The 27,550-nt window shown below is 38.3% G+C and overlaps 2 protein-coding genes across 3 annotated transcripts in view; one reads left to right on the plus strand and one right to left on the minus strand.

The window, feature by feature from the left end:
- Positions 1–27,550, minus strand: part of arhgef17 (Rho guanine nucleotide exchange factor (GEF) 17) — a 118,496-nt gene that overhangs the window by 48,792 nt on the left and 42,154 nt on the right. The gene's annotated exons all lie outside the window — the stretch shown is intronic.
- On the plus strand, positions 137–3,281 carry LOC148357660 (uncharacterized). Of its 2 annotated transcripts, none has more exons than XR_015851535.1 (2): positions 137–257; positions 2,584–3,281. XR_015851535.1 is itself a non-coding variant. In XM_088345763.1 (2 exons), the coding sequence occupies exons 1-2, from the start codon at positions 225–227 to the stop codon at positions 3,055–3,057; spliced, it is 498 nt and encodes a 165-aa protein (XP_088201889.1). In that variant the 5' UTR covers positions 149–224; the 3' UTR covers positions 3,058–3,281. The 2 variants fall into 2 exon arrangements, 1 of the variants encoding a protein (XP_088201889.1); XM_088345763.1 differs by having other exon boundaries at positions 149–248.

A 27,550-nucleotide genomic window follows, 5' to 3' on the forward strand; every position in this document is an offset into this window, starting at 1 on the left:
CTGGTGGCATCACGTGTGACTCCGCATCCTAAACACAGCAGAACGCGCACGCATGGTTTTCATGTGCTGCATGGATGATGTAAGCAAGCAACGAGCGCTATGTGATGCGCCTTGTGAGTCACAGCCCTCCCCTTGAGTGCATAGAACAAGACTGCAGACGCTCGTGCCCAGAGGCTTAGCCAGATCTGACCAATCCGCTCATGAATAATCGATGCGAGGTTTAGATGGAAAAGAGGTTGAGCATAGACGTGAGTTAGGTACATTGTTCTTGTTTTTATATGATAACTAAGTGATTGTTCAATTCAATTGTCCCAATTGTCATTGATAACAACCTAGTGAACATTGTTTACAACAAGACATGCCACTCTGATGTAAACGTATAATAAAGACTTACAGGATAAAAGGTTGTAAGGATAAATAATCAAAAATATTTAAAAGGAAAGCCACAAATGATGCATCGCGTATTGAACAATGTGATACTCAAAATTTAAGAACAAAATAGTTTTTCCCCAGTTATTTTGGATATAGTATCAGTATTGTTACACAAACGTCTCTGACTGTCAATGCAATTACCCTGGAGTGCATACAGTGAGAATAATTTTAACTACTGTATGACTGGCTGGAAACGTATGTTGGCCTGGAGAGGGATGGGCACCACTGGGCTGTACTTGCCCAAGACACACCACAGGAAATGGTGCCCCTACGACCCTCGTGGTTAAGGGATCCAACCAACCAACCATATGGTTATAAAGTATCTTACATTACCTACAAGCACTATGCACAAATACTTTAAGGAGAAGGATTAAGTTTGTCACTTTTAATTTGACTTGAATTTCAATAAATTACCTCAATTAAAGTAGGGAGGAGTTAAAAACTTTTGGCCTGGAGAGGGATGGGTGCCACCAAGCTGTAATTGCCCTAAGACACTATCTATATATGTACCTTGGTCATATCCCTCAAGAGGGGTGACCGACAGCAAGACAAACATACAATAACCAAGAAAATAAAAAAGGGGAAAAAAATAGCAAAAAACACAGACAAACATTTTTGGACCATGGCCAATCCAAATGCCCAAACACCCTCGGCACCTAAGCTGGTCATGCTGTCGTCCCTCCAGATGAAACGGGACACAAGAAAGCGGCCATGTCACTCGGGTCAGGGTGACACAACACACTCTTCTGTTCAACAGCAGGGCCCGACAGCTTTTACTGGTTTACCCCTGCCGCATCATACGGGTGCCCTGCCCATCCCTTAGAACGTGTCCAAACATCCCCCTATCCTTTTACAACACCTCTCCACTCATTCCTATCACCAACAAGAGCTCTAGCTTCCACTACATTTAGACCTCTTTCCTGCAGTGCACTCATAACACCATCCATCCACGTAATTCGCGGCTTTCCTCTTGGTCTCCTTCCATTTACTTCTGCTCTGTAGATCCTATTCACCATTCGCTCCTCATCCATCTTCTCCATGTGTCCAAACCAACCAAGAGGTTTGAGTACACATTTGTCAATGCAACCTTGCAATATTAATATTTTTCACAAGCTGCGCTTGCTCTCCTGAGGTGGAGTACGGCTTAATTGGATTTTGTGGTGTTCAGTAAGTTAATGAGTAAATGTTTGAAACACCATGTTGTCAGCGTCTACACCTCCTTCCAGTCTTCTGCCTCATAACCATCAGAGATGAGTCAGACCAAGGTCGTGTCGTGAGCAAACTTCAGATTTGTGTTTGTGGGATGGTGATTGAAAAGTCCGAGGTGTGCAGGGTGAACTGTAGAGGGCACAGCACACATCCTTGGGGGACATCCAGTGCTCAGCTTTAGGGTGGAAGAGACATCGCGGCCAGGTTTCCCCACCTGTGCGTGGTTGGAAAGAAAGCGACGGACGGAAGAGGAGAGCCCCAGGTGGGATAGTTTCCCCACCAAGATCTCAGAGATGATGGTATTAAACGCAAAGTTGAAATCTAGGAAGAGCATCCTGACATAGCTCCTGCATTTCTCCAGAAGGCTAAACGCATTATGAAGAGAGGCGTTTATTGCATTGACAGTGAGTTTAAAAAAAACAAAACTGCAACCAAGGTACATTTTGGAAAACTTAAAAGGACTTTTCATCTTTCAAGGCCTCAATAAATAAGATAAAGCGACTGAGCGATTGAGGATATGAATTGGGACACTTTTTTTTATTTACTTCCAACAGAGATCATATGGCAGTGGCAGAAAAGGTCAAAGAGGAGCTTTTAAAGGTTGAGCTTGTGACAGGAAATTGGCCTTGATCCGGGTTGCCATCAAAATAATAGACGGTTTTAAAGGTCCTTCAACAGAGATCATAAAGAATTCTCAGTGAGAAACCACACTCAACCGAACTTTCATCTGATTTGTCTCCGTGCTGACACAAATTTAGATTCTGAAAATATAGTGACTTGTCAGTCTGAAAGTACTCACTATTATAGAGAAAACCAAAATATATAATAAGGATATGATACATAACTACATAACTACATAATACATAACTAAATACAACTGGTCTCTCATGGAAGTGTCTGGAAATTTCTGGTAACTTGGGATTTTCTCCTATATGCGTGCAGCTGGACAACAAACTGGACTGGACTGCCAACACAGAAGCTCTATGTAGGAAAGGGCAAAGCCGACTTTACTTCCTCAGAAGGCTGGCCTCCTTCAAAATCTGCAAAAAGCTCCTGAAAATATTCTATGAGACAGTTGTGGCAAGCGCCCTCTTCTATGCGACAGCGTGTTGGGGAGACAGCGTCAAGAAGAAGGATGCCTCTCGTCTCAATAAACTGGCTAGGAAAGCGAGCTCCGTTGTGGGCAAAGAGCTGGACAGCCTAACAACAGTAGCTGAGAGACGAGCACTGAAAAAGCTGAGGTCAATCATGGACAATCCATCGCATCCACTACACAGCATTATCTCCAGACAGAAGAGCAGTTTCAGCGACAGACTGCTGTCACTGTCTTGTACTACGGACAGACTGAAGAGATCTTTTCTTCCTCATGCCATGAGGCTCTTTAACTCTACCCGGCAGAGTAAAAGCCCACCTTAAACCACACCACCTACATTGCATATTACCGAATCTTATTGCAATATGTATTCTGTGTAGCACTATTTAGTTATTCTATATAACACGCTACAGTGGGCATTTGCACGTCACACTGGGTATTTGTATATTGTATTCTTTTTGCTTTATTATTGCATTGTTCTCAGCTCAGGGATGCTGCTGGAAATGTGAATTTCCCTTCGGGGATGAATAAAGTATCTATCTATCTATCTATCTATCTATCTATCTATCTATCTATCTATCTATCTATCTATATGTTGGGCAAGATTTTTGACATATCATACCTGGAATTTGTCGTATCTTGGACAGCTCGTAGGTCGAGATATCAATGTATATAATAAATACTGTAGAAAGTAAAAGTTAAATTCTAAAAAATAGTACAAGTATCAATAAAAATATGAACAGACATAAATGAGTGAGTTAGTAAAAAGGAGATTAAAAAAAAACAAGAAAAATTAAATATGAGTAGGTAATTCAATACATGGGCAACACAGCGGCGCAGTGGTTAGCGCGTGTGCGACACAGTTTTGAGGTCATGAAATCGAACCTTCCTGTGTGGAGTTTGTATGTTCTCCCCGTGCTCGCGTGGGTTTTCTCCGGGCCCTCCCACATTTCAAAAACATGCATTTCAGGCTAATTGGCTGGTTCAAATTGTCCCTAGGTGCGAATGAGCGAGCGAATTGTCTGTCCCTGTGTGCCCTGGGACTGGCTGGCAACCAGTTCAGGGTGTCCCTGGGATGGCCTCCAGCAACCCCTCTGAGGATAAGCGGTGCAGATAATGGATGGATGGATGAATTCAATACATACATACATATTTATAAATAAAAAATAAATACAACTTTTCCATAAAATACAAATACATTTAAAATGAGTACAAATTTACATTAAAAAAGCATCAATATATCTGATACAACTTTATGCATGTAAATGCTCTGAAACCACAATCAAGTCTGCACAGTCATTTTATTCATATTTCTTGAAGCATTTCTTGATGTTTTGTTTATTGATAGATGTTCAAATGTATTGTTTATTCTAATTTCTTAATGCATTTCTATGTTTTAATTTGGAGTGCTTTCATTGTTTTTACCTTTTTTTAATTCAGTTAGTTACGCATGTATTCATATTCAATTGTTTTTATCTTTTTTTCTTTTTTCTTTTTTTGTATTATTTGTGCATTTAGTTCTTACATTTTAATTACAATTTTGAAAAACGTTCCTCTCGGTTTTATTTAACAGGATTTATAAAAACAATTAGTGTACTATGATATTGACTCAATAGTGAATTAGCATGTCTCAGGCTACCATCATGCCTGATGAAATTCGACCATTGAGCATGAACCTCAGCTCAGAGCACAGCAGATGAATTATTCCTAAAGAAATACCTGAACCACATTCTAATGTAGTGAGAAAATGTGACCATGAATGAGGGTTGTCTTCTTTTTGGAGGTAGGATCGGGCAGGGGTCAAGAAACGATGGCTCGTGAGCCATTTATGAAGCTCAGTAAACTACATACGGTATGTTCACTGTTGAGATACTTTATGATGAAAACCTACTGATCAAACTGTAAATAAATAAGAACGCCAGCAAACCATCCATCTATCCATTATCTGCACAATTTATCCTCAGTAGGGTCGTGGGGGTGCTGGAGCCCATCCCAGCTGTCTTCGGGCAGTGGGCAGGGGACACCCTGAACTGGTTGCCAGCCAGTCGCAGGGCACACAAAGACAGACAACTCACTCCCTCATTCACACCTAGGGACAATTTGGACCAGCAAATTACGAGGAGAACATTCAAACTCCACAAAGGAAGGTTTGATTGTGCTGCGGCCTAACCATTCAACCGCCGACAGCAAACCACTCAGAGCAATTTGATTGGGTGAGCGGTAGAGGCTGGCGGATCTCTCCACATGGCGCAAGGCACTCCCTTCTCTCTCTCACTGAGTGCAGTCTGCGCTGAAGGTAAATACAACGATTTACTTATCGTTTCCTGTATTTTGTGACTTTTTTACCAAATAACTTTGCTTGCCCCTTGTGTTGAAACCATTGGTTGGGACAAAAATGATGGTCGAAATGAACCTCCGTTTTAACTCCAGGAGGGTGACGAATTTTAAGTCGTATATTTTTATTGATATGGGACACAGGATATGTGATTACTATTATTTCATAAATTTCATCAAATCATTAAACATAACAATGAAATACAATGTGAAGAATTCGCTTTTGTCTGGAGAGCAGGTTTGGCGGTTTTGTTGATTATTTTCTCTAAAATATATGGTGTGGCTTTTTAAAAAAGGTTTTTTAAGAACATTTTTGCTTTTATGGCTCTTTGTATCAAAAAGGTCCCTGACCACTGGGATAAGGTATGATAGAATAGGGCAGCGTTCTCCAACCTTTTTCAAGCGGTGTGCTACATTTTAATAATAAGCAGAGGGCACCCTTTTTGAAATGAAGTTCAAAAATAATATATCATGTTATTACTAAGTTATTACCAGGTTAATTATCGGTAGTAGGGTTAAATATACTCATTACACCATTAAATAAATTACTAGAAAAATCATAATGACCCAGCACTGGTAAACTATTTTCTGAAAAATTCAGTTGACGCCTAAGCTGTCTTTAGGGGGCACCCAGCTGCCCACAGGCACCATGTTGGAGACCCCTGGGATAGAGTATGATAGTGTAGGGCAGGATAGGGTAGTACAGGTTAGGACAGGACAGAATATAATATAATATTGTATTCATTGTCGTGATATCAATGTTATTAAAATTCAAAGAAACACTTGTTAGATTTGGGGGAATTTTAAAAACGATTTAACATGATCCCTGTTGACAGAGATGACCAAAGGAAAAAAAACAACCCAATGATTAAATGTATCCATGACAACATCACAGCCCTTGCAAATTGCGCATTTCCGGCCTTTACAGCAAACGTAGGTACTGGGTAGGGATCAACAAATCCAAAGAAAAGGTGAGTGTTGGAGAGCAAACACCCAAATTAGTCATACTTTGTCCGAATGCTTAAAGGGAAATTGTGTATTATTTAGAACACTATATATATTTATAGAGAGACAAAGAGAGAGAGAGAAAGAGATTGCTTTGAATAATATGAAAAAACGTGAGCTATCAAGGCAGCAAGGCGGCGCAGTGGTTAGCGCATGTGCGGCACAGTTCTTAGGTCATGGGTTCAAATCCAGCTACCAACCTTCCTTTGCAGAGTTTGCATGTTCTCCCCGTGCTTGCATGGGTTCCCTCCGGGCACTCCGGTTTCCTCCCACTTCCCAAAAACATGCATGTCAGGTAAATTGGCCGGTGCAAACTGTCCCTAGGTGTGAATGAGCGAGTGAGTTGTCTGTCTCTGTGTGCCCTGCGACTGGCTGGGCTCCAGCACCCCCGTGGCCTTACTGAGGATAAGCAGTGCAGATAATGGATTGATAGATGGATGAGCTATCAAAAAAACGTGCAAAAAATAAAATGAAAGAGCTCAGGGGAAGACCTTTAGAACACGTTAAAATGTCTTATCAGAAGGTTCGCTCCCCCGTTTTTCTTGCAATCCATTAAGGTCATCCTTCTTAATTTGACTATCTACTAAACTTTAAATTTATCAGCCATATTTGTTTTGCACTTTATGGACTAGACTGGTTTATAAATGAAGAAGTAACCAGCATCACTGAAAAGTTGAATCTTGAAAATAAGGAGCGACGACATCAGTGTAATTTGAACTGGCAAGGAGAACAGGGAGAGAACCTTCAGATAAAAAGAATCCAACCCGTTTTAGAGGCCTTCCTTGATGACAATGATGTCTAAGCAACAAACAACAGTGCGAAAGTATAGTCAAAATAATGAACTGGAGTCCTGTGAAATCTCCTGTGCAAGTGTCCAATATTAAAAACAATTTACATTTATGGCAAGGCAAGTTTATTTGTGTAGCACAATTCATATACAAGGCAATTCAAAGTGCTTTACAGAAATGGCAAAGATAAAGGTTAAAAACACACAATTACAGTTAAAACATAGAATAAAAGACATTGAAAATGTAAAAATTGATTTTTAAAATACATTAAAACCACAGATAAAACATAATAAAATCAATGAATTAAAATAAAGTAAAAGTAATGAGTGCAGATAGAACCCTTTCAGTTGTATGCACAGTTGAACAGAGCTGTTTTCAGCCTGGACTTAAACACTGTCAGAGTAGACGCCTGTCTGACGTCATCAGAAAGACTATTCCAGAGTTTAGCTGCATGGAACTGAAACGCAGCTTCACCCTGTTTAGTCCTGGCTCTGGGCACCAGCAGAAGGCCTGTCCCTGAGGTTCTCAGGGTCCGAGATGGTTCATATGGGACCAACATGTCACAGATGTACTTTGGTGCTAGACCATGAAGAGACTTATACACTAGCAGAGCTGTTTTAAAGTCTATTCTCTGAGTGACAGGAAGCCAGTGCAGAGACCTGAGCACAGGACTAATATGGTCGTACTTCCTGGTTCTATTCACATTTATCAATCACTCAGACTTTGGTGCTAGACCATGAAGAGACTTATACACTAGCAGAGCTGTTTTAAAGTGTATTCTCTGAGTGACAGGAAGCCAGTGCAGAGACCTGAGCACAGGACTAATATGGTCGTACTTCCTGGTTCTAGTCACATTTATCAATCACTCAGAATTCTAGAAATCTCCATATTACGTGTAACGCTCCAGATGTGTGAAAAAGTGTATGTTTTGTATTTTGTGAGGAAACATTGTCTTTTTCTTTAGCACAGTTTAATAAACAATAATATAAAACAAGTCAAGTCACATTTTGAGACTCTTCGTGATTTAGGGCTATACAAATAAAAATGACTTGACTTGACATTTGTTTGTATAGTAATCCCTTGTTTTTCGTGGGAGATACGTTCAAAAAACATCCCACTATAGTCAAAACCCGCAAAGTCATAACCTTTATGTATGTATTTATTTATTTATTTATTTACCACTCTAGAAAAAAATCAAATTCATAACCTTAAGTATGAGTTTAACAAGTACTGTACTTTTTAAATGTTTCTTTACAAAACACTTCTGAACTGTCAAATTAGACTTGTCATTTTAAAAATGATCTTGCCATTTTATCACAGAAGCTGAATGGTTGGCACGTTTTATTGCACAACTGTATGGCTCAAGGACACCATCCACTTTACATAATACTTTGACGTAAAGCAAAACTGCATTTACCGTACCTTACGGTATATATTTCTCCATTATTTCCATTATTTGAAAAAGCACCAGGGAGCACCTAAAACCCACATTTGGCTCCAGAGCAAGTTTAGCGGGCCAAAAAGTCAAGATTTGTTGGCAATAGAAAGCATCTTCATCTGCCTTTGGATGCTTTTGTGGCGTTTTGTTGACATGATGGCTTTTAGAGAAACTTGAAAATGAAAAAGATTTGTGCATACATCCTGCCGGTTCGTCAAGCAGTTTTACGTACATGTAGAACCGTAAAATCGTTGTCGCGCAGGCAGTCATGCAAAAAAGTGGCGAGGCAACTGTTTAGCTAATCAGAATGCAAAACACAACACACAATATAAATCTGCGAAGTAATGGAACCGTAATAAGTAAATCGCAATAAAGTAAGGGATTATGTATGTATTATGAATGTATAGGCCTTAATTCCTAAACATCTCACAGGGCTGCACAGACCAGCATTAGAACAACCCCTGATCGGAAACCAACATGAGTGCAAAGGAAACCCAAAAACCTCAGCATGAGGAAAATAAAAAAACCTTGAGAAAGGGTCATACATGATATCAACATCCCAGAATGTACTTTGGCAGTACACCGTAAACAGCATGCAAAAGAAGACATATGTTTATTGCGCTGACATTCCAACCTATAGATGCAAATAAATAATTTCCTTTTCTCTACAACACGAGTATTTTCATGTGCTTTAACAGGTTGTCTCTCCCGCCCACCAGCCGTCTGCATCTATATCCGACGACAGATGATGTGACATGCATCGCTGCCAGAAAACCACCCCTGCCCGCTTAGTATTAGTCAGAGGGGGGAAACCATGTGGGAGGATGACACCGGTCAGCACGTCCTCCATCGGGGCAGGAATAAAGTTAAATGGGGTTTCCTCGACAAAATCGGACTTAACATATTCTCCGGACTATAAGGCTAGCCTAAAACCCCCAAAATTTAGCCAGAAATTTAAAAGTGCGCCTTATAAACCCGCGCACCTTACACATCTGTAAATATGGTGGATACATTTAGAAATGTAAAATTACAATTAAATTATACTGCATATGGTACCTGTTCTGCCTTTGAGAAACATATAGAGCGGTCTTTGAGTGCCACATTGTGGTTTAAAACAGGATGTGACCCGTTTTAAACCATCAGACCAGTAGTTCCCCTGTAAAATACACTACCATAAGGGAGTGCTGGTCTGTCAGGGCTGGCAACGCCTTCTCTGCTGGCCTTACAAAATAGCTGAATAATGTGACGTTATTACATTTAGTCTATAAATACTTGTTAAGTAATTCCAAATTGTCTGTCAGCTTCCTTTAATTTCTTTCCTTCTGGTCTTGCTGCTTCCAGATATGTGCTTTCATATTTAAACATTTAACCAATCACATAATTATCTGCTGCTAGGATCAGAAATCTACCCGGAGGCCTTAACTATCAGTTCTGCAGGCCCTGTAGCAAAAAACAAGTGTCGGTGAAGGTGTTGCTTTAGCCAATCAGATTTTGATTTGTGGACCAGATATTTCCAGCAGGTGTAAGTAAACATCAGTAGTTTCACAAACTATGATAAGCTAGTAGTCTGCCTTGTGATAAAACCTATAGAGTGGTCTTAAGCGCCCTTTACTGTTAACTTGTTACTTGTTTGAGGCTTAAGGACAACCGGCTTAAACTTGGAGCCTGTGAAGCATTTATTTTGGGGTAATTGCCCTTCTTATTTTCCCAGCAAAAAAAAAAAAAAAAAAAAAACTTTGGTTTGCCTAAAGAAATATATGTACTGTATTTTCTTCTCAGCCAATTTGAAAGTGTGCCCTGTATACCGAATAATACGGAGGATAGAATTGGAAATGCATATGACAATTAAATGCCACTGCATATGGTAACTGTTCTGCCTTTGATAAACATAAAGAGTGTTCTTTGAGTGCCTCTTGTGGTTAAGATGTTGAGTGTTTGGCGATAAAAGGGAACAAAAAGGAGTGCAGAATTTTGACAGTATCTTAGGACTGCAACTTTTGAATGCCCATTGCAAATCCTCTTTTGTTGTTGCTTTGGACAATAATTGTCCGTATGACATGTTGTGATTATTTGAGTGAATATACAAAACTACATACTCTCGGATAAATTGTTTTTAGCAATTATTGAATATTTTTAAGCTTAGCTTAGCTTAAATTGTAAATGTATAATTAGCAAGCTTTCAATTTAAATATATATTTTTTAAGCAACCCTTGCTGTTACTGTATTTCAACTTCATGCACCTTATAGTCCAGTGCTCCTTATTTATGAAAAATATCTGACAAAAGACGTTTTTGGGGGGGTTTCCCCTTATAATGTAGTATGCCCTGTAGTAAAAATACGATACTCTGAGTGAAATATTAACTACAGCAGCAGGGAAAGCATGGCTCCTCAAATAAATCCAAAGTTCTCTTCACACACTTGAGCAGTTGTAACATGTCATGTTCTGGATACGAGTTGTGCATGTAAATAATCTATTTACAAAAAAAATGCTCCAAAAAAATGAAGCAGACATTTTAAGAACAGATGGCGTTTTAAATGCAGGCACAGGTGTGTGTTAGTGCTACTGTGTATGGAGGGCCGATCCTGGCATATGAAAAAATACAGGTTTAAAAAAAACGCTTACAAATACAGTAAAGGCCATTTATAAATGAATGTACACATAAATAAGTCACTTGAAACCTAAATATGACAAACATTAATTATTCATATATTTATGCATGTTATTGTTTATTTTTTCATTTATTTCAATACTTACTTTGTCATGTCCTTTATTGTGTATTTGGTCATTTATTTAACGTTTTATTTCATCATCATAATAATAATAATAATAATAATAATAATAATTTCCTTGTATTGTCATTCTGTGTAACAATGTACACAGAACGAAATGTCGATTGCACCTGACCCGTTGTAGCGAGCCGATGCAGCCGCAGCCAACAGAGGGCGCCGCCGACCACTTTTTAAGTCTTAGGAATGACTCGGCCGGGGCGCGAACCACCGACCTCCCAGTCTCAAAGCGGGCGCCTTACCATCTAGGCTACTGAGCTGGTTCATGTATTTAGTTGTGTATTTAGTCGTGTATTTTGTTATGTATTTTGTTGAGTATTTTGCCACAACAAAATGTTATTCAATTGAAAGGACGGGTCATACTGGCTGAGATTTCCACCTGTGATCGATAGAAGTTAATAGGTAAAAAATTTGACCCGCCCCCTCATTTGAATAACACACTTTGTTGAGACAAAATACACGACAAAACACATTATAAAATACATACACGAATAAATAAATAACAAAATAAATGACAAAATGCATAGAGATGAATATGCTGCATTAATATCATATAATTGGGTATAACGTGGTTTATTAATTTGGCAGGATTGGTACTCCATAAAAACAAATGACTTAAAAAATGACAAAATACTTGATAAAACCACTACTGAAATAAATAATTAACAAAAATAAACGGCAAAATGCATGAATAGAAGCATATATGTCATATATGTAGGTATTACATGATTTACTTATCTGTTTTATTATTTATACAACATACAGCTCCCGTGTTATTTTCGATTGTTCTCGATTGTTCTAGATTGTTCTCAGCTCAGGGATGCTGCTGGAAATGTGAATTTCCCTTCGGGGATGAACAAAGTATCTATCTATCTATCTATCTATCTATCTATCTATCTATCATTTTGTGTGTGTTTATTTAAACATTTAGTTCAACATATACCAGGATTTGTCCTAACTAAATAATCATCAGAATTAGAGCTGCAACAACGAATCGATAAAATCAGTGATTAAAAGCGTTGGGAAAGAATAATTTGTTTGATGCGTTGTGTTGCTCGATTTATGTGTCACTCAGTACAGTGAAGTCACACACAGCACGAGTAGGCGAGCATAACAGAGCGAGGTGGAGTGCGAACTAAGGGGCTATTTTCAAAGCTTATGCTTAAATTTAACTTGTGAAACATGACGGACAAAAGAATTCGACTCAAGTCCGAATAAGTATGGGAGCACTCCACACATTACAAAACAAAAAAGTGCGTCACCTTGAAGCTTTGCAAAAGTGATAGGGCACGGGAGCACCATGATGGTGAGGCAGCAATCAAAACCAAATCATGGAGTCACCGACGAGGATGAAGGGAGCTAAATAACATGGTAAGCCACTATATTATTTGTTTTTCTCCGTTTGTTATTTACGATTTTAAGTGTGGGAATGTAACCTAAATCTCGGGTTACTCACCAATGTTAGCATCTGCTTGTAAGCTAATTAATGACTGCGTGCACGTGTGTTTGTGTAAGATACTTTTTATTTCAGGTCAATTATCTGAAGCAGTGTTTAATTGTGCCTCATTTAAAAAATACCTTCCACTTTCACACAATGGTGGTAAGATTGGGCATCAGGTTTGAATTTTCGGGCAAAGTCCGAGTGATTAAGTGAGGAAACGTAACGTTAGTTTCTAGTTACTTGCTTAATGCTAGCGCTTGCTTGTTAGCTTTCTAATGTGTGTGTGTGTGTGTGTGTGTGTGTGTGGTGTGTGTGGTGTGTGTGTGTGTGTGTGTGTGTGTGTGTGTGTGTGTGTGTGTGTGTGTGTGTGTGTGTGTGTGTGTGTGTGTGTGTGTGTGTGTGTGTGTGAGCGAGATATTTTAATTTCAGTTAAATGAATGAGTAAAGTTTTTTTTGGGCACAGCCAAAAAAAACAATATCAAGCAAACACACACACAAAAATCAGCTGAACAATACATTCATCCATACATCCATTATCAGGACCGCTTATCCTCAGTAGGGTCGCGGGGGTGCTGGAGCCCATCCCAGTTATTTTCAGGCAGTGGTCAGGGGACATCCTGAACTGGTTGCCATCCAGTCGCAGGGCACAAAGGGACAGACAACTGACTCGCTCATTCACACCTAGGGACAATTCGGACCGGCCAATGAACCTGACATACATGTTTTTGGAATATGGGAGGAAACCGGAGTGCCCACGCAAGCACGGGCAGAACATCCAAACATCCACACAGGAGGTTGAATCTCATGACCTCAGAACTGTGCCGCACATGCGCTAAACACTGCGCCACGGTGCTGCACCCTGAACAATACAATATTGACATTAACATGTGCCCAAAGGGAATAGGTTGAAGCTGAGGCTTTTAGGGGCTCACCCTTACTACGCTTATAATCTTAAGCAGTGTTTAATTATGCTTCATAAAAAAGCTCAACTTCCTCTCAATGGTGTTAATAGGTTTAAGATTAAGTGTCAAGTTTTACTTTTCTAGCAAAGGCTGAGTTATTGGTGTGTCCTTGTAAATTGTGCCGAAATACATACTCATACTATACTTTCTAGCGCATTAGGAAAGAGCAAAAAATGACAGGCTTCATGATAAGAATGAGACATCGTGCACGCTACATCAAACAGACGTCTTCACTGAAAAGCATTTTCAACATAGTCCTGATTGACATGCTCACATTTTCCATTGCAATACTAAGTTCTCATGAGTGAGTGAGTTAGGATGATCGTGGTTACTTTTGCTCCTTAATACTGAAAATATGTTACTGAGTTTTCAGATTAGCATTTATTTCTTGTTCCTTAGCTTATGTCCATTAAAACAACAAAGATGCCTCTTTTACACTTAATAAACAAAGCATGTATATATATATATATATATATATATATATATATATATATATATATATATATATATATATATATATATATTCGCAAGTGTATACCATACATTTGTATGTACTGTATTTTGGTTTGTTATTTAACAAACATATTTGTGCACAAAATTTCAATAAATGACAACATGAATAAATAAATAAGTAAATGATATTTATGTCAAATATTTGGGTATTGCATGATTTGTTTGTGGGTTTTTTTTTTATTTAGACGGAATATATTTGTCTTTATTTGTTTATTCATACATTTATTCCTACACACCTGGACCATAGGGGGCCTATTTTTAAAGATTTATTCTGACATTACTTTATTTTATCTCTCCCATTTAAGTATTTATTACAAGTTTATCCTGAAGTGCCATGTCTAACTTTGTTGCAAACAATGTTTATTATGATGTTATCAATTACAACAAAGGCAATTACGTTCAACCCACTACATTAATGTAACTCTACAACTTTCCACAAGGTGGCGAGAGTCGTCATAAAGTACGGTCAGTATTTACTGTACCCTGCTGTTGAGATTGACAAGATTGTTTTCTGTTTAGTGTCAATGAATTTGTTCAAACCATTAATTGCTGTTAAAAATGTTGAAAAAATTGTTAGAATGTCATCTTGTCAGATATAACGAAATTGTGAATATGCTTAATTGCTGCTAAAATTATCGAGAAAAATTGTTCAAACCTCACATTGTTTATTTGCTGTTAATAGTGTCAATAAAATTGTTCAAACCCTGCTGGAGGTACACAATCTTGACGTACACAATCTAATGAAATTATTTGAAATGTTAAATTTTTTTAAATGCAAAATTGTATTGAGGCCAATTTAATGTTGCTTAAGTCTACTGGTGGATAATTATGCTCTTTTTAAGAAAATTTACCTACTATGTATTTTAACTAGTTCAGTGGTTCGATGCAGGTATGTGAGTTTTTGGCGTAAATTTGAAAACTAGTTTTCTTTTTTTGCTAATTTAACATTATTTTTCTTGTTTTAATGAAATAAATATTGGATGAGCAAGATTAGGTTCCATCAGCCAATTAATAAATGTTGGTGATTTTAAGGATTATTTAAAAAAAAAATAAAAAAAAATAAGTAGAAAATAATAATCATTGGGTCAACAGCTACTCAACCTTTTGGTAAGGTTTTCTTGCCTTTTTATCTATAGTCATTTCGGAAACCGAATCCCTTTTCGATGATCTGTGTGTCCATTACAATAATATTACTTTAGAAATACTACAAAAATAATACAAAATTACTACAAAGCTAAATAGCAAACTTAGTGCTATCCGGAGGCCTTAACAGAAATTCTACAAACATACTTACATACACTACTGTAATAAGACAACCATACTACTACAGAAATAATGTACAACAAAAATATTACAAAATGACTCCAAAACTAGATATCAAATGTAGTGCCTAAAAACAAAGACCTTGTATATTATTTAGCTTTAATTCTGAAAAGAAAAAAATACAGAGAACAGTTTTTCTGATAGGTAGCAATTATTCCCAACAATGGTATGCATTTTTAAAATATTTATTAATTTGTTGTCAATAAGTAGCTAAAAGAGGACAACATTCTGCAGTACACCAGACAAGGGTTCATGGCACACTGATTTAGAAACCTAGTTTTTGACTACTCACTTCCAGCACCTTTAGATAAATAAGTGGGGTCAAAAATGGCACTATGGGTTGTTATGAAAAGTAGTAATATTGTCATAATACAGGTATTCCTCTTAAAACACGTTTATGACATGATGCCATTTTTATTTTATTTTTTATTTTTTAACGCACAAGCAACAAGAGTGGTTCAAGGGCCCAAGGCCAACTGTATGGACGACAGAGGATTACAGTGTGGGTTACATGTGCAGATACATGTTCATTGTAAAAGAGGCTTTGTCTTGCATGGATTTGGACTCCAAAACATTAGCTCACATAACATTTTGTAGTCCACACAAGAAGTCAAACAATAGAAGCGGCATCACGATTTTGATAAGAAAGCAGTGTTTCCTATAAAAGATTGTGAGACCCCGGTTGGTGGACAGTCTCGGGTGGGTCTGGGGGCATGACCCCCGTAAGAAAATTGTGTATATTTTTAAATTCAAATGTGTCGATTAGCTAGATCCATGATTAATCTGTGCCCTTGTAAACTAATTAATCATAACTACACTAGTTATGAAGGCAATGACACAAGTCACACCAACAAAGCATGGTAAAAGAGACAAACCTATAATAACAATAAGACAAAATAAGACTAGTGTTGTTCAGACGCTGTACATTTTTAAGATACCGTATCAGCGAGTAAACAGACCAAATTTACAGGAGGTTATTTCATACCTATCAACCTCAACCAATTGCTCCCTTATTAATGATTGCAAGCACTAATTAACCTTACAGACACAACATGGTACCTATTTATTCACAACAAGACCGACTATGTAGAATACAAAAAACAACTTATTTTATTATTGTTTTCACATAAAAGAATTGTTATATGGCGTGAAATGATCAAAAAACGTATATGAGGAAAAATGTATAAGTTAACGGGTATGTTATTGTCATGAGGAACTTATTAGTTAAGTAAATTTTGGTTCTTTTGAGAGAACTCAGCTCCCAAGTGGCTCTTTAGATTCTTTTATTGCTTTAACCGATATACTACCAATAATAATGTACCATTATGCATAAAATGAATGAACAAAAGATGTATTATACTACCATATTATATTAGACTTTTTTCACTCTACAGCTAACTTTTAAGTAATTTTAACTTGTTATACTAACAAACTTAAAGTCTAGCAACACAGAATCTATGAAACACAAATTACACAACAAAATAAAAAATAAAAACATTAAGTCTTCAGTGCAATAAAAACATTGAAATACATACAATATTTTTTAACTATTTACAATTAAACTTCTAACCAACGTAGACTGAGACAACACTGAATCTCTGAAAACCATGCAAAAATATGAATTAAAATGTGTATCACGAAAACAAAAATTGGGTAAGCCTCCACTGAATATTGGCATTAGGAACACAAAGTGCTAATCTTTAAGGGACTGATAAAGAGTCTGCTGTCAGTGATAGACAATGCACTCTACTATGGACCCCTTAACATGATTAATATGAGATAACATTTATTTTCATAATTTTCCTGCTTTGAATATTTTTTTTTAAACTTCCTTTTTTTTTTCGTCCTCATGTATTGCAATCTCAGTTTTACCCCAAACCTCTCCTTCCTCTGCTCAGCAAACAAAACCACCCTAATAAAACAATCAACCCATTACCCAAACGCGAGGCAAATGACAAAAAAGGGTGCAAGTGAGTACACCATGTTTGCGATCATTTATAAATTGATATTTTAAGGTTATTTTGATTAACTTCACATTTTTAAAAAATCGTATTTTTTAATAATACAAGTTTGAGACCCAAGCGGGGAAAAATTAAACCCTGGTGGCCCGCTAAAGACTTTCAATGGTATGGGAAACACGGAGAAAGACACAAATATAAAGAGAGGATTCTCATCCAAGCATTTAATTTCTTGTCTGCTTTGGGTTGCAGAGTGGTGTTATATCTTAATGACAAGCAGCGGGTTCAACCAAGGCCTGGCCACCAGCTGCTAAATAGTTATGCTTGTTTTTATGAGCGATTTTTAATCTGACTACAAACAATGTTGGCTGGAGAGGAACAAACAGCTCGTTTGAACGCCCACCGTATGTCGCTTCATTTAAAAAGGTACAGAAAGTTCCCGGCCAAAACTCCAGATACAGAGCAGAGACTATTTGATGGTGCCAAGTATTGATGTATTGCAGGTGTCCCCAAACTCTTTCCTTCTCTGATGAGCACAATTGTGTCAAGTATATTGGTTTCCAGAATGCTACAATCGAATTACCGTCTGGATTCTTCAGAAAACAAAAGTCAGAAAAGAAATAATAACATTGTTTATGAAATAAATATTAACCAAATACACTCTGGGTTATTCACAGCCAAATATCCATAAGACATAAACTCACAGCTTAGTTGTCGGAGCACTGGGCCGTATCTGTAGTTTGGGGACCAGTGATGTATTGCTTCGTTGTGAGCAACTGGTAACCGTTATTTTTTTTCCCGCATTACTATGTACTGAATTAGAATTAGAATTTACTGTATTTGTCGTTCTTGTACGCACGCACACAAGAACGAATTTTCAATACATCTGACCCGCACAGTTAAACTGTAGCGAGCCGATGTAGCCGCAGCCGAACAGAGCGCCGCCATTTCAGACCCAACTGCTGTGTTGGGAGTCATTAGGTAACCAACCCCCCAATTCCAACCCTTAATGCCGAGTACCAAGCAGGAAGGCAATGAGTACCAATGTTGTAAGTCTTAGGTATGACTCGGCCGAGGCTTGAACCAGCGACCTCCAAGTCTCGGAGCGGGCGCCCTACCCACAAGGCCACCGAGCTGGTACTGTAGGTTATAACAGTGGTTATCAACTGATACGACCACCGTTTCACTCAAACTAAAAGCTGTGACCCATATCAAAAACACATTTCCACTTCTTATTGTATTCTATGTACTTTCTATGCAATTGTGGTATTGTTATCTGGTATTTGATTGATGACAACTAATACCTATGTATTCGATTTTCTAATGCGGTGGATAATGCTACCTTTAAAAGCCATTATTTAATTCAATTTCTCTACAAAATCACATAATTGACCTTCTGCCGATCCAACATTCCTACCCATTCCTTTTTTTGGCAATGGCTGGAACTCGCAGCTGCCTTTTGGAACACTGGCAGGGAATCAAACCCACAACATCTACATGAAAGGGCCCACCAACTTAAGTTAAACTACCAATGCAAAGAGTTGGTGTGATGTAATACAGCATAAGGGATTGACTATCACAGCTCACACAGTCATCTCCACCAGTAGGAGCCTTCTATCCTTTCTTCCATGTAAAAATCACACTGCCATCATGTAATCTGACAACACTTCCTGTCCCCCAAGCCATCCCACAATGCACTAGACCGCGGCGATAGCAATCATAAACAAAATCACTAAGCCTAATACAAATCCGGAAATACCACCTCTAGGTCACTGTCTCCCCCACCCATTTGTTTCTTTTGTGATTTTCTTTCCTTCTCTCTAGCAAATTATTTCCATTAATTTCCCAAATTCTTTGCAAGCCGCCAAAACAAGGCCTAAAACGATCTCCCTTTTACAAATATTTCCTTTCTAAAGAAATTGCACAACTTTTCGAGTTGGAGGTAGGGCTGCAACCCATACTCAACAGCGTCAACGAATATCGATAATCGACAATGATTTGCATTGCATTTTCGACTATTATCGCTAGCCACGTTTTCTCTACTTGAAATCATTTACCACGAATGAATGGAATCATTAAGAATACAAACAAACAAACAAAAACATACATATATCATATCCATTTATCGAAATTGTTCTTGTCTTTAGTGTTGAATCAAAAGTTGTGACGAGAAATTCTAATCCTACATTCATTACGGACTTTATATTAAGTGTTATTTTTATCATTTTCTTTTATTTGAACGATAATGAGCTGTGATTCAGTTTATACCTTGTTCTAATCAGTGTCGGGCACGTAACTTGAAAAGTAATTGGTTATAATAATAAAAATAAACTGTATTTCGAACTGCCTTTTAGGACACCTACGGTCGCTGTACATATGAGTAGGACACAACAATAAACGAAGAGTAAAACAAGCAAGTAATAGCTTATAAAACACAACATAGATATAGACTACTTTTTCCAAAAAGAAACTGAGTTAGTAACTGTCAATAACCGGAACAGGAGAAGGACCCAGATGCGTGACGTTTCTTACACAAGCTTTATTTTACGAGAAATGGGGCTGTCATGCAGGTTTATCCAAAATGCCAGTGATTCGGCGATCGTTGGGCGGAAGACGCAAGGCAGCAGTCTGCCGTGGAATGACAGGAAGCCAGAGGCCGACGAGATCGATACCAATTGCACAAGCAGATATCGGACAGATGGGGTCGATAACGGACAGGACGGGACGGACAGGATTGATATCAGGCACTGGAGACTAACAATCAGGACGAGATAGACCGAAGCGATACCAAAGACTGGAGATCAAAATTAAACAGGACAAACTGGACGGGAACTCTACCAGAGACTGGAGATCGATAACAAACAGAACAAAATAGCCGGGAACGAAACTGGAGATCGATATTAAACAGGATGAAAATAGACTGGAACGACACCAGACAGGAAACACAGGCAGGAAACCGGACAGAGTCAAAACCCACAGCTTGCGGGTGCAGAGATTCGTTGACGTACTGACAAAGGGTGAGTGAGAGCACTGAGCTTAAATAGAAGGGTAGCCAATCTGTCAACAAGCCGCAGCTGGCACCACATGGGCGGGCAAGGTAACTATTACCTTTAAAAAGGTTGTTGTATGTCAAAGTATTTTATTTTTTCTGAGCAGTATTTGAGTCAGTTGACTAGAGATGAGCAGACATGTAGTTTTGTTATAGAAGCTTGCTATATTTATTGCACCTCACTGGCAACAGATTTATCCAACACTTGAAGGGCAACAAAAATAAACAGTAAACAATATAATAAGATAAAAATCTGCATGTAAATAAAAACACACAAAAACGTATGTGAACACGCACAAAAACGTACGTGTCACAACCAGAAAAAATGGTAGACCCAATCGCGTAACGTTGACCACAAGTTTTTTGAGATAAAGGGACGCGGGAAGCAAGCCCCTCTGAACGTGTTCCGAATGCGGAAGTGGATCTTCCAGAGCGGGAGATCATGGTATCGAAGACGGAAAAAACAGGTCGATATCCGTGGTCGGGATCAAAAACGAGTCGTAAGCTGGGACGGGAGGGCAAAATGTGGTCGGGGTCCAAAAACAGGTCGAAACAAACCGAGTACTCTCTTATCCACACGCTTTCTCAGTTCCACTGCTATTCCAGTTCTGTCTCTCACAATCTAATTTCTCAATCTAGCCAATCTTGTCACTCCTAACATACTCCTCAAACCCTTCATCTCAAAAAACATTTAATTTTCCTCTCGCTCTCTGCGTCCAAGTCTCTGTACCATACAACACAGTCTGCACAACCACACTCTCATAGAGTCCCCTCTTAAAATCCATACTTATACTCTTGTTGCTCAACACTCTCCTCAAAACCCAATACTTTGCTTCCTTGATTCACTCTGTGCAATACCTCGGACTCCATTTCACCAACTGCAGCCACATCACAACCCAAGTATCTAAAGCTTTCAATTTCTTCCAGCACCTGTGCATGCAACCTTATTTCTAACGACATGCCCACTCCATCACGTGAACACTTCATCACCTCACTCTTCCCAACATTCACTCATAACTTTCGCCTATCACACACTCTTCCATTACCAACCTTTTTAATGTTTCCTCAGAATCAGCCACAAGCGCTGTGTCATCTGCAAAATAGGAGCTCTACCTCACAAAAACAGGTGAATTATAAGTCATTCCATGTGCACTTTTGATGTTGTTTCAGTTGATTGCAAAGAGAAAAAGGGACTCTCCATTAGTGATTAACAAGCAACTTGATATTGCTTCTTAATTTGTATTCTACAAACACAATTCGAAACAAAAGGCCATGCTTAGGACAGTTTGAGCACTTCAACTTCCTCATTTCCATACATTCCAATCTTTTTACATTAAAAAGCGGTTGATTTTATCGTGCACTCTATTTTTACAGGCGAAACACAATTCGTCCCAGAATATAAAAAAAAAAAACAACAACAACAACACGTGCTTGTTTAAAACAGCAGGTGGCAAACTTTTACCAAAACAGAAATCGAATGCGATTGTTGGAGCAGTTTATTCACGCACAAGGACTTGAAAATAAAGCAGCGGTAGACTGAAATACTAGACTTGAGTCAAATGTTTTTGTAGTTGTTTAAATTTGAAAAAGAAGGAGTGTAGGAGAGTATGCATTGCTTAACATTCCAACATCCCCCTTACCCTAACGCTAAGGCTTTAAATCCGTGTATGTGTGCATGTGTGTTGAGGGGTCCAACAATAAACCTTGTTGTGTTATGTCTTCATAAACAGGAGAGTGATTTTATTTTTAAATCTGATTGGATTGCAACCAGTCCGGAATGTCCCCTGTCCACTACGCTAAGTCAGCTAGGATGGGCTAAAGCACCCCCACAGATTCTTTAGGACAAGGGTGTCAAACATACTGCAAGCCCACCAACGGATTTAATCCGACCCCCGAAACAATGCTGAGAAGCACAGGAAAAATGAGCCTTATCATGTCAAACAATGACCGTCAGTTTCAAATGTGTCCACTGGTTGTCGCTAAAGCCAGCCCCTACTCCGAAAGCAAACCCCCCACACTGTGGCTGTATTTTCTGACAACCATTTATCATACAAAGAACATTTGAGGAAAACCCCAATGCGATAGTATTTTACTTAAAAAAGAAGTCAGGGACGAACTGTTTGAGGTAGGGTTGTTATACTCAATTTGGCTCTTGGGCCGGACTTTCCGTCCATATTTTTAGCTTTATTTATCAGTATTATGCTTTATCATTCAGTCTCTAAACACATCAAATTTATTCACACTGGGGGGAAAAGATTTTCAATTTAGGCAACCAATGTGTTAACTGGTTTGTTTTAATCAGTGTCTTGAACAACGTCTTCCTGGACACCCGGGGCGTGCATCTTTTATGTCGGGCGTACAACTTCAAAGACGTCTCCGCCCGGGTGGCCGACAACTTTTTCAAGAAAAAACAAAAAAATCTTTTGTTTTTATTTTATTTTATTATCTTTAGTGTTTTTTTTTTTAATCAAACGTTTGCTTTATTCCGATTTCAAAATCTTTGTTCGGTTAGGAAATTTCGGAATTTTAATTTCGGTTCGCTTGGTAATTTGCATACTCGGCAGCCAATCAGAAGCCTGCATCGAATAACTTTGTGCTTTCGGACTTTCCCGAGCGTTATAAGGTCGTGCATTTGCATATCATTTTCCAAAGTAGACGCACAGAGAACACAAGAAAAATGGTTAGGAAACAAGCCAAAACCTCAGCCAGAAGAAAAATTCAAAAGAACAACGAAATGTATGACGCTCCAAAAAAAAGCATTGCGGAAAGAGGAGTTCACGTGGCTTGTAGCAGACGACGCAACGCAAACATTGCATGAATGAAAATGAGCAAGTACATACTGATGGCAGATGGAAAACAGCAATGTTATATACATGCAATGAATGTTATAAGTAGATTTATAATAAACTTAATTTTAAAGTGTTGTTCGGTTATGTATTCTTATTATCAATCCTAAATACATTGCAACAATGTTTTTTTTTTGCAGTGAGTCGTCTTACTGTGTTTCAAGTTTTGAAAAATGGGGCAGGCAACTTTTCAGAGTTGTCTGCCCTGGTGTCCGGTAACTTTTTGTCATGAGTTTCAGACACTGTTTTAACAGTTGAGTGAATACAACCAACTCACCGTGCTAGACAAACTCAATTTTGCAGCCGGATAGAGCATCTCCTTTAGACATATTTTAAAAGTTAACAGTGGAGAAGGCTGTCCAGAGTTGCGTCCTCATCGGTACCCCGACGAACCATGCAGTTAAGGGATCCGTGAAGCCGTATCATTTCTTCCTTAATATGTAAATTTATCTTAAAAGACAGTCCAAAAGGGTCTCAATTATTATATACAAAGTTATACTAATGGTATCAAGGCTTCCAAAGACGATAATAATCTTTTAAATGTGGATGGAAAATGTTGGCAATCTATGAGGGAGTCAGAAGCCCGTGTCAACTACACATAGAAATAGATTCAGATTTGTGAGAGGTAATGGGATATAGAGGATACAGCAGTTGACAAGTTTTACTTTAATTACAAAACGCCATCTTCGCTTGAGTTATTTTTGTCATATGCTAACGAGGGCTCAGTTATTTACTCAAAGAAAGTGCAAGTAAAGCAGCCGCAGTAACTTACAAACTTCTCTCACTGACAACTAACCGACCCAACAGCAGCGTAATGAAAATAAAACGCAGTAGAACAAACATCTTTGTTTCGGTTTCCATCGATCCTATGCAAGTTGAGTTGATCGTGAAGCCGCGAACATGCCATGCTTGTCTGTGATACAAAAGGGGCAGGGCAGTCGTCTGCCTCCCGTTCTGATTGGCTGAAAACAAGTACTGTCGGATCTATTATTTATCCAACTGGCCTGGTTTAAGGCAATACTAATGCACTCACATGTGGTGCGTGGATTTTTCCCTCAATCGCAACAATTGCTATTAAGTTACACATTTCATCCCCATTTATTGGAAATGATCGGTCAGCACCTGGAATTGAAATGTACAAGTTAAAAAATAGCACCTGGGTGTGTTTGCAGAAGTTTAAAGAAGCATTAGATTTCATATATGTTACAGAAGGGAGCTAACAGCCAGGTATTACTACTACAGTGGGACCTCGGTTATCGCGGTTAATGGGGACCAAAATCACCCGCGAAAAGTGAAAATCCGCGAAGTAGCGACGCCCCTTCAAAAATGCTTAAAAAAAAAAATACAATTTAAAAAAAAAGTTATTTTATTATTTTATTTTATTATTATTTTTTGGACCCGGTTAATGGAGACCAAAACCACCCGCAAAAAGCGAAAATCTGCGAAGTTGCGACGCCCCATCAAAAAAAAAAAAAAAAAAAACCTTTGCAGTACTCCCCCACCCCCCTGTATACAGTACAATACAGTACACCATATGGAATACGGTTAGAGAGAGAGAGTCTTGTTAAACAATCAAACAATAAAACAAAATTTAACTTACCTCTTACAATAAATTCTTTCAACCTCGGATTAGGTTTGCATCCAGGCTGATTTTCTTCGCCCTACAATCGTGGATCCAAATAACCAGTGCATTTTCCATTTGCACCATGATCTTATTCTGGGTGTTTACAACCCTTTTGGCATCTTTCGTGAAACATATTGCAGCAGTTTTGCGGATGTTATGCTCTTCCTTCTTTATGTACCGTACCGTGGATTCATTCAGGCCATATTGTCGGGCTACACTTGCGTAGCTATTTCCTGCTTTCAATTTGTCCAATAAACTCATTTTTTCGTTAATCGTTAACATCTTTCGCTTCTTCTTCGGTTCACTAGATGCACCAAGGGATAAAGAGCGTTTGGGAGGCATCACGAAGGGCTTCAAAAAACTTTTAGACTTAAAAAATCACCTCGAGAAAAAGGCTAACTAACTGTGAGCTATGGCGAGAAGCGTACAGTACTGTACTGTATACGAGGTAAGCGTGGTGTACTGTAGTGAATTGGCCAATGGGGAGTCGAGTATTCAGCGAGTGCTGGCCAATGAGCTTGCGTTTATGGCCATGGCCCTAACGTATACATGCATTTCTTTGTTTGAAAAATTTTGTAAAATGATGCGATTACTAATTCTAATTAAATATTTTGCTTTCAAATATTGTAAAATAATGTAATTTTTAATTTTCATGTAATATTTTTCATTATTATTAATTTTTTATTTTTTTTATTGATATATATATATTTTTTTTTTTTTAAACTATTATTATTTCTTAGGCCCGCGAAGCTCTGAACCCGCAAACGTCGAACCACGAAGTAGCGAGGTCCCACTGTATTACTATAATTGCCAGTTTTATCATTGTGATTGCTGTAGATGCATTACCAATAAAACTATGAAAACATAGACATTAATTAATCACTTGTGACTTTCTTAATTTCAAGAAAAATGAATTCCAAATTTCACAAAGGCACAATGATGTTTTGACTCGAGTGCACGAATCAAAATCCACAATTATATGTTTGGATAATGTGGTGTGGAACAAGTGGACTGGCCTTGACCTAAACCACATCACACTCTTTTGGGATGGACTTGGGCCAAGATGAGAAACCAGCATGCCCTCAACCTCAAATCCGAATGACACGTTTTGCAGGTGTTATTATGCAGGGTTGAGAAAAAGCAGAAAGACTGTCAAGTTCTGTTATAGATCAGTCCGGTAATATATAAGACTACCCTAATTTCTGTTTATATGGGGCACCTTCAATATATTCCTTGGAGATTTTTCACAGGGTTCGTACACCTTTTACATGGACAAATTTAAACACTCTTCTAGGACTATACATATATACACATATATATACACATATATATATATATATATATATATATATATATATATATATATATATATCATCTCATCAGCTACACCGCTTATCTTCAGTAGGGTCGCGGGGGTGCTGGAGCCCATCCCAGCTATCTTCGGGCAGTGTGCAGGGGACACCCTGAACTGGTTGCCAGCCAATCGCAGGGCACACAGGGACAGACAACCCACTCGCTCATTCACACCTAGGGACAATTTGGACTGGCCAATTCACCTGAAATGCATGTTTTTGGAATGTGGGAGAAAACCCGAGTGCCCGGAGGAAAACGCATTATTTTATACTCAATTTTGACCACATTACACAAGGTAACCACTACAAATAATATTTTCTGACAAAATTTGGCCGACATTGGATGCGCTAAACAACCAATCTATATTTGATGTCAATTTATGGAGAAATTCAAAAGTAGACCAAATCCAGCCAAAAACCCAAAAGACATCTGGTCCTAAGCGGAAATAGTTTAATTTTGGGGCGGGTCTGCTTTTGTAACAAGAAGATTTGCTAAAAAGAAAGGGCTCAGAGAAGGGCTTTATGAACAGGTTGAAATTTCTTATCTGCTCCCTTGTTTTCCTTGCAAGTTCAAAATCCATTGATATCTTCTCTCCTTATATTGAGTTTTGACTAACTTTTAAACTTATCACTGTCTCTCTGAAACTAAATCAGACTGATCCGTTTACAGTAACTCATATGAATGAATCATATTGGATAGCATATACAGAACTTGCAGCGACACTCATACGCATGTACCCAAAGACAACAATCATCCTGCAAATATTAACAAACGTGCTATCAAAATATCCACTGGCAGTGTCGCAGCGGACTTTGTGACTTCAAGTAAACACATCACACCGTTGAGCCAAATATTTGCCATTGGGACATTTGCAACTAAATAAACGTGAGCGGCACAATGTCAATTTGGAATCACCACAAGTCTGACTTAACTATTAAGTGACATTTTGCAGAGATTCTAGAAGAATACACAAAATTGTTGAATATTCAGAAATAAAACAAGGTGGGCTTCTGGAAAATTGCTGGGAGATTTAGCATAGTTATGCTGAATCTGGAAAATATAATCCACAGTTCAACACACACATAATTATTGCAAATATAATTTGAATAGTACACGGGAGAAAAATACAATTTTCCAGTCAAAGTTATTAGTAATGATCCCTAGCCCTTTAGTAATGTTTCCAACTGATTATTTCAAACATTGCTCAACTTCTAAGACAGTGATGTCAAACACCACGGGCCATATTTGGCCCACCAACGGATTTATCCTGGCCCGCGAGACGATTCTGACCGAAACACAAGAGAAAAATGAGCCCCAAACAATGACCTGCAGTTTCAATTGTGTCCACTGGATGTCACCAAAATTAGGTGCTACTCCAAAAGCAAACCTCCCACT

This window comes from Urocampus carinirostris, chromosome 10, assembly GCF_059441175.1.
Source record: "Urocampus carinirostris isolate Australia breed hairy pipefish chromosome 10, RoL_Ucar_1.0, whole genome shotgun sequence".
NCBI lineage: Eukaryota > Metazoa > Chordata > Actinopteri > Syngnathiformes > Syngnathidae > Urocampus > Urocampus carinirostris.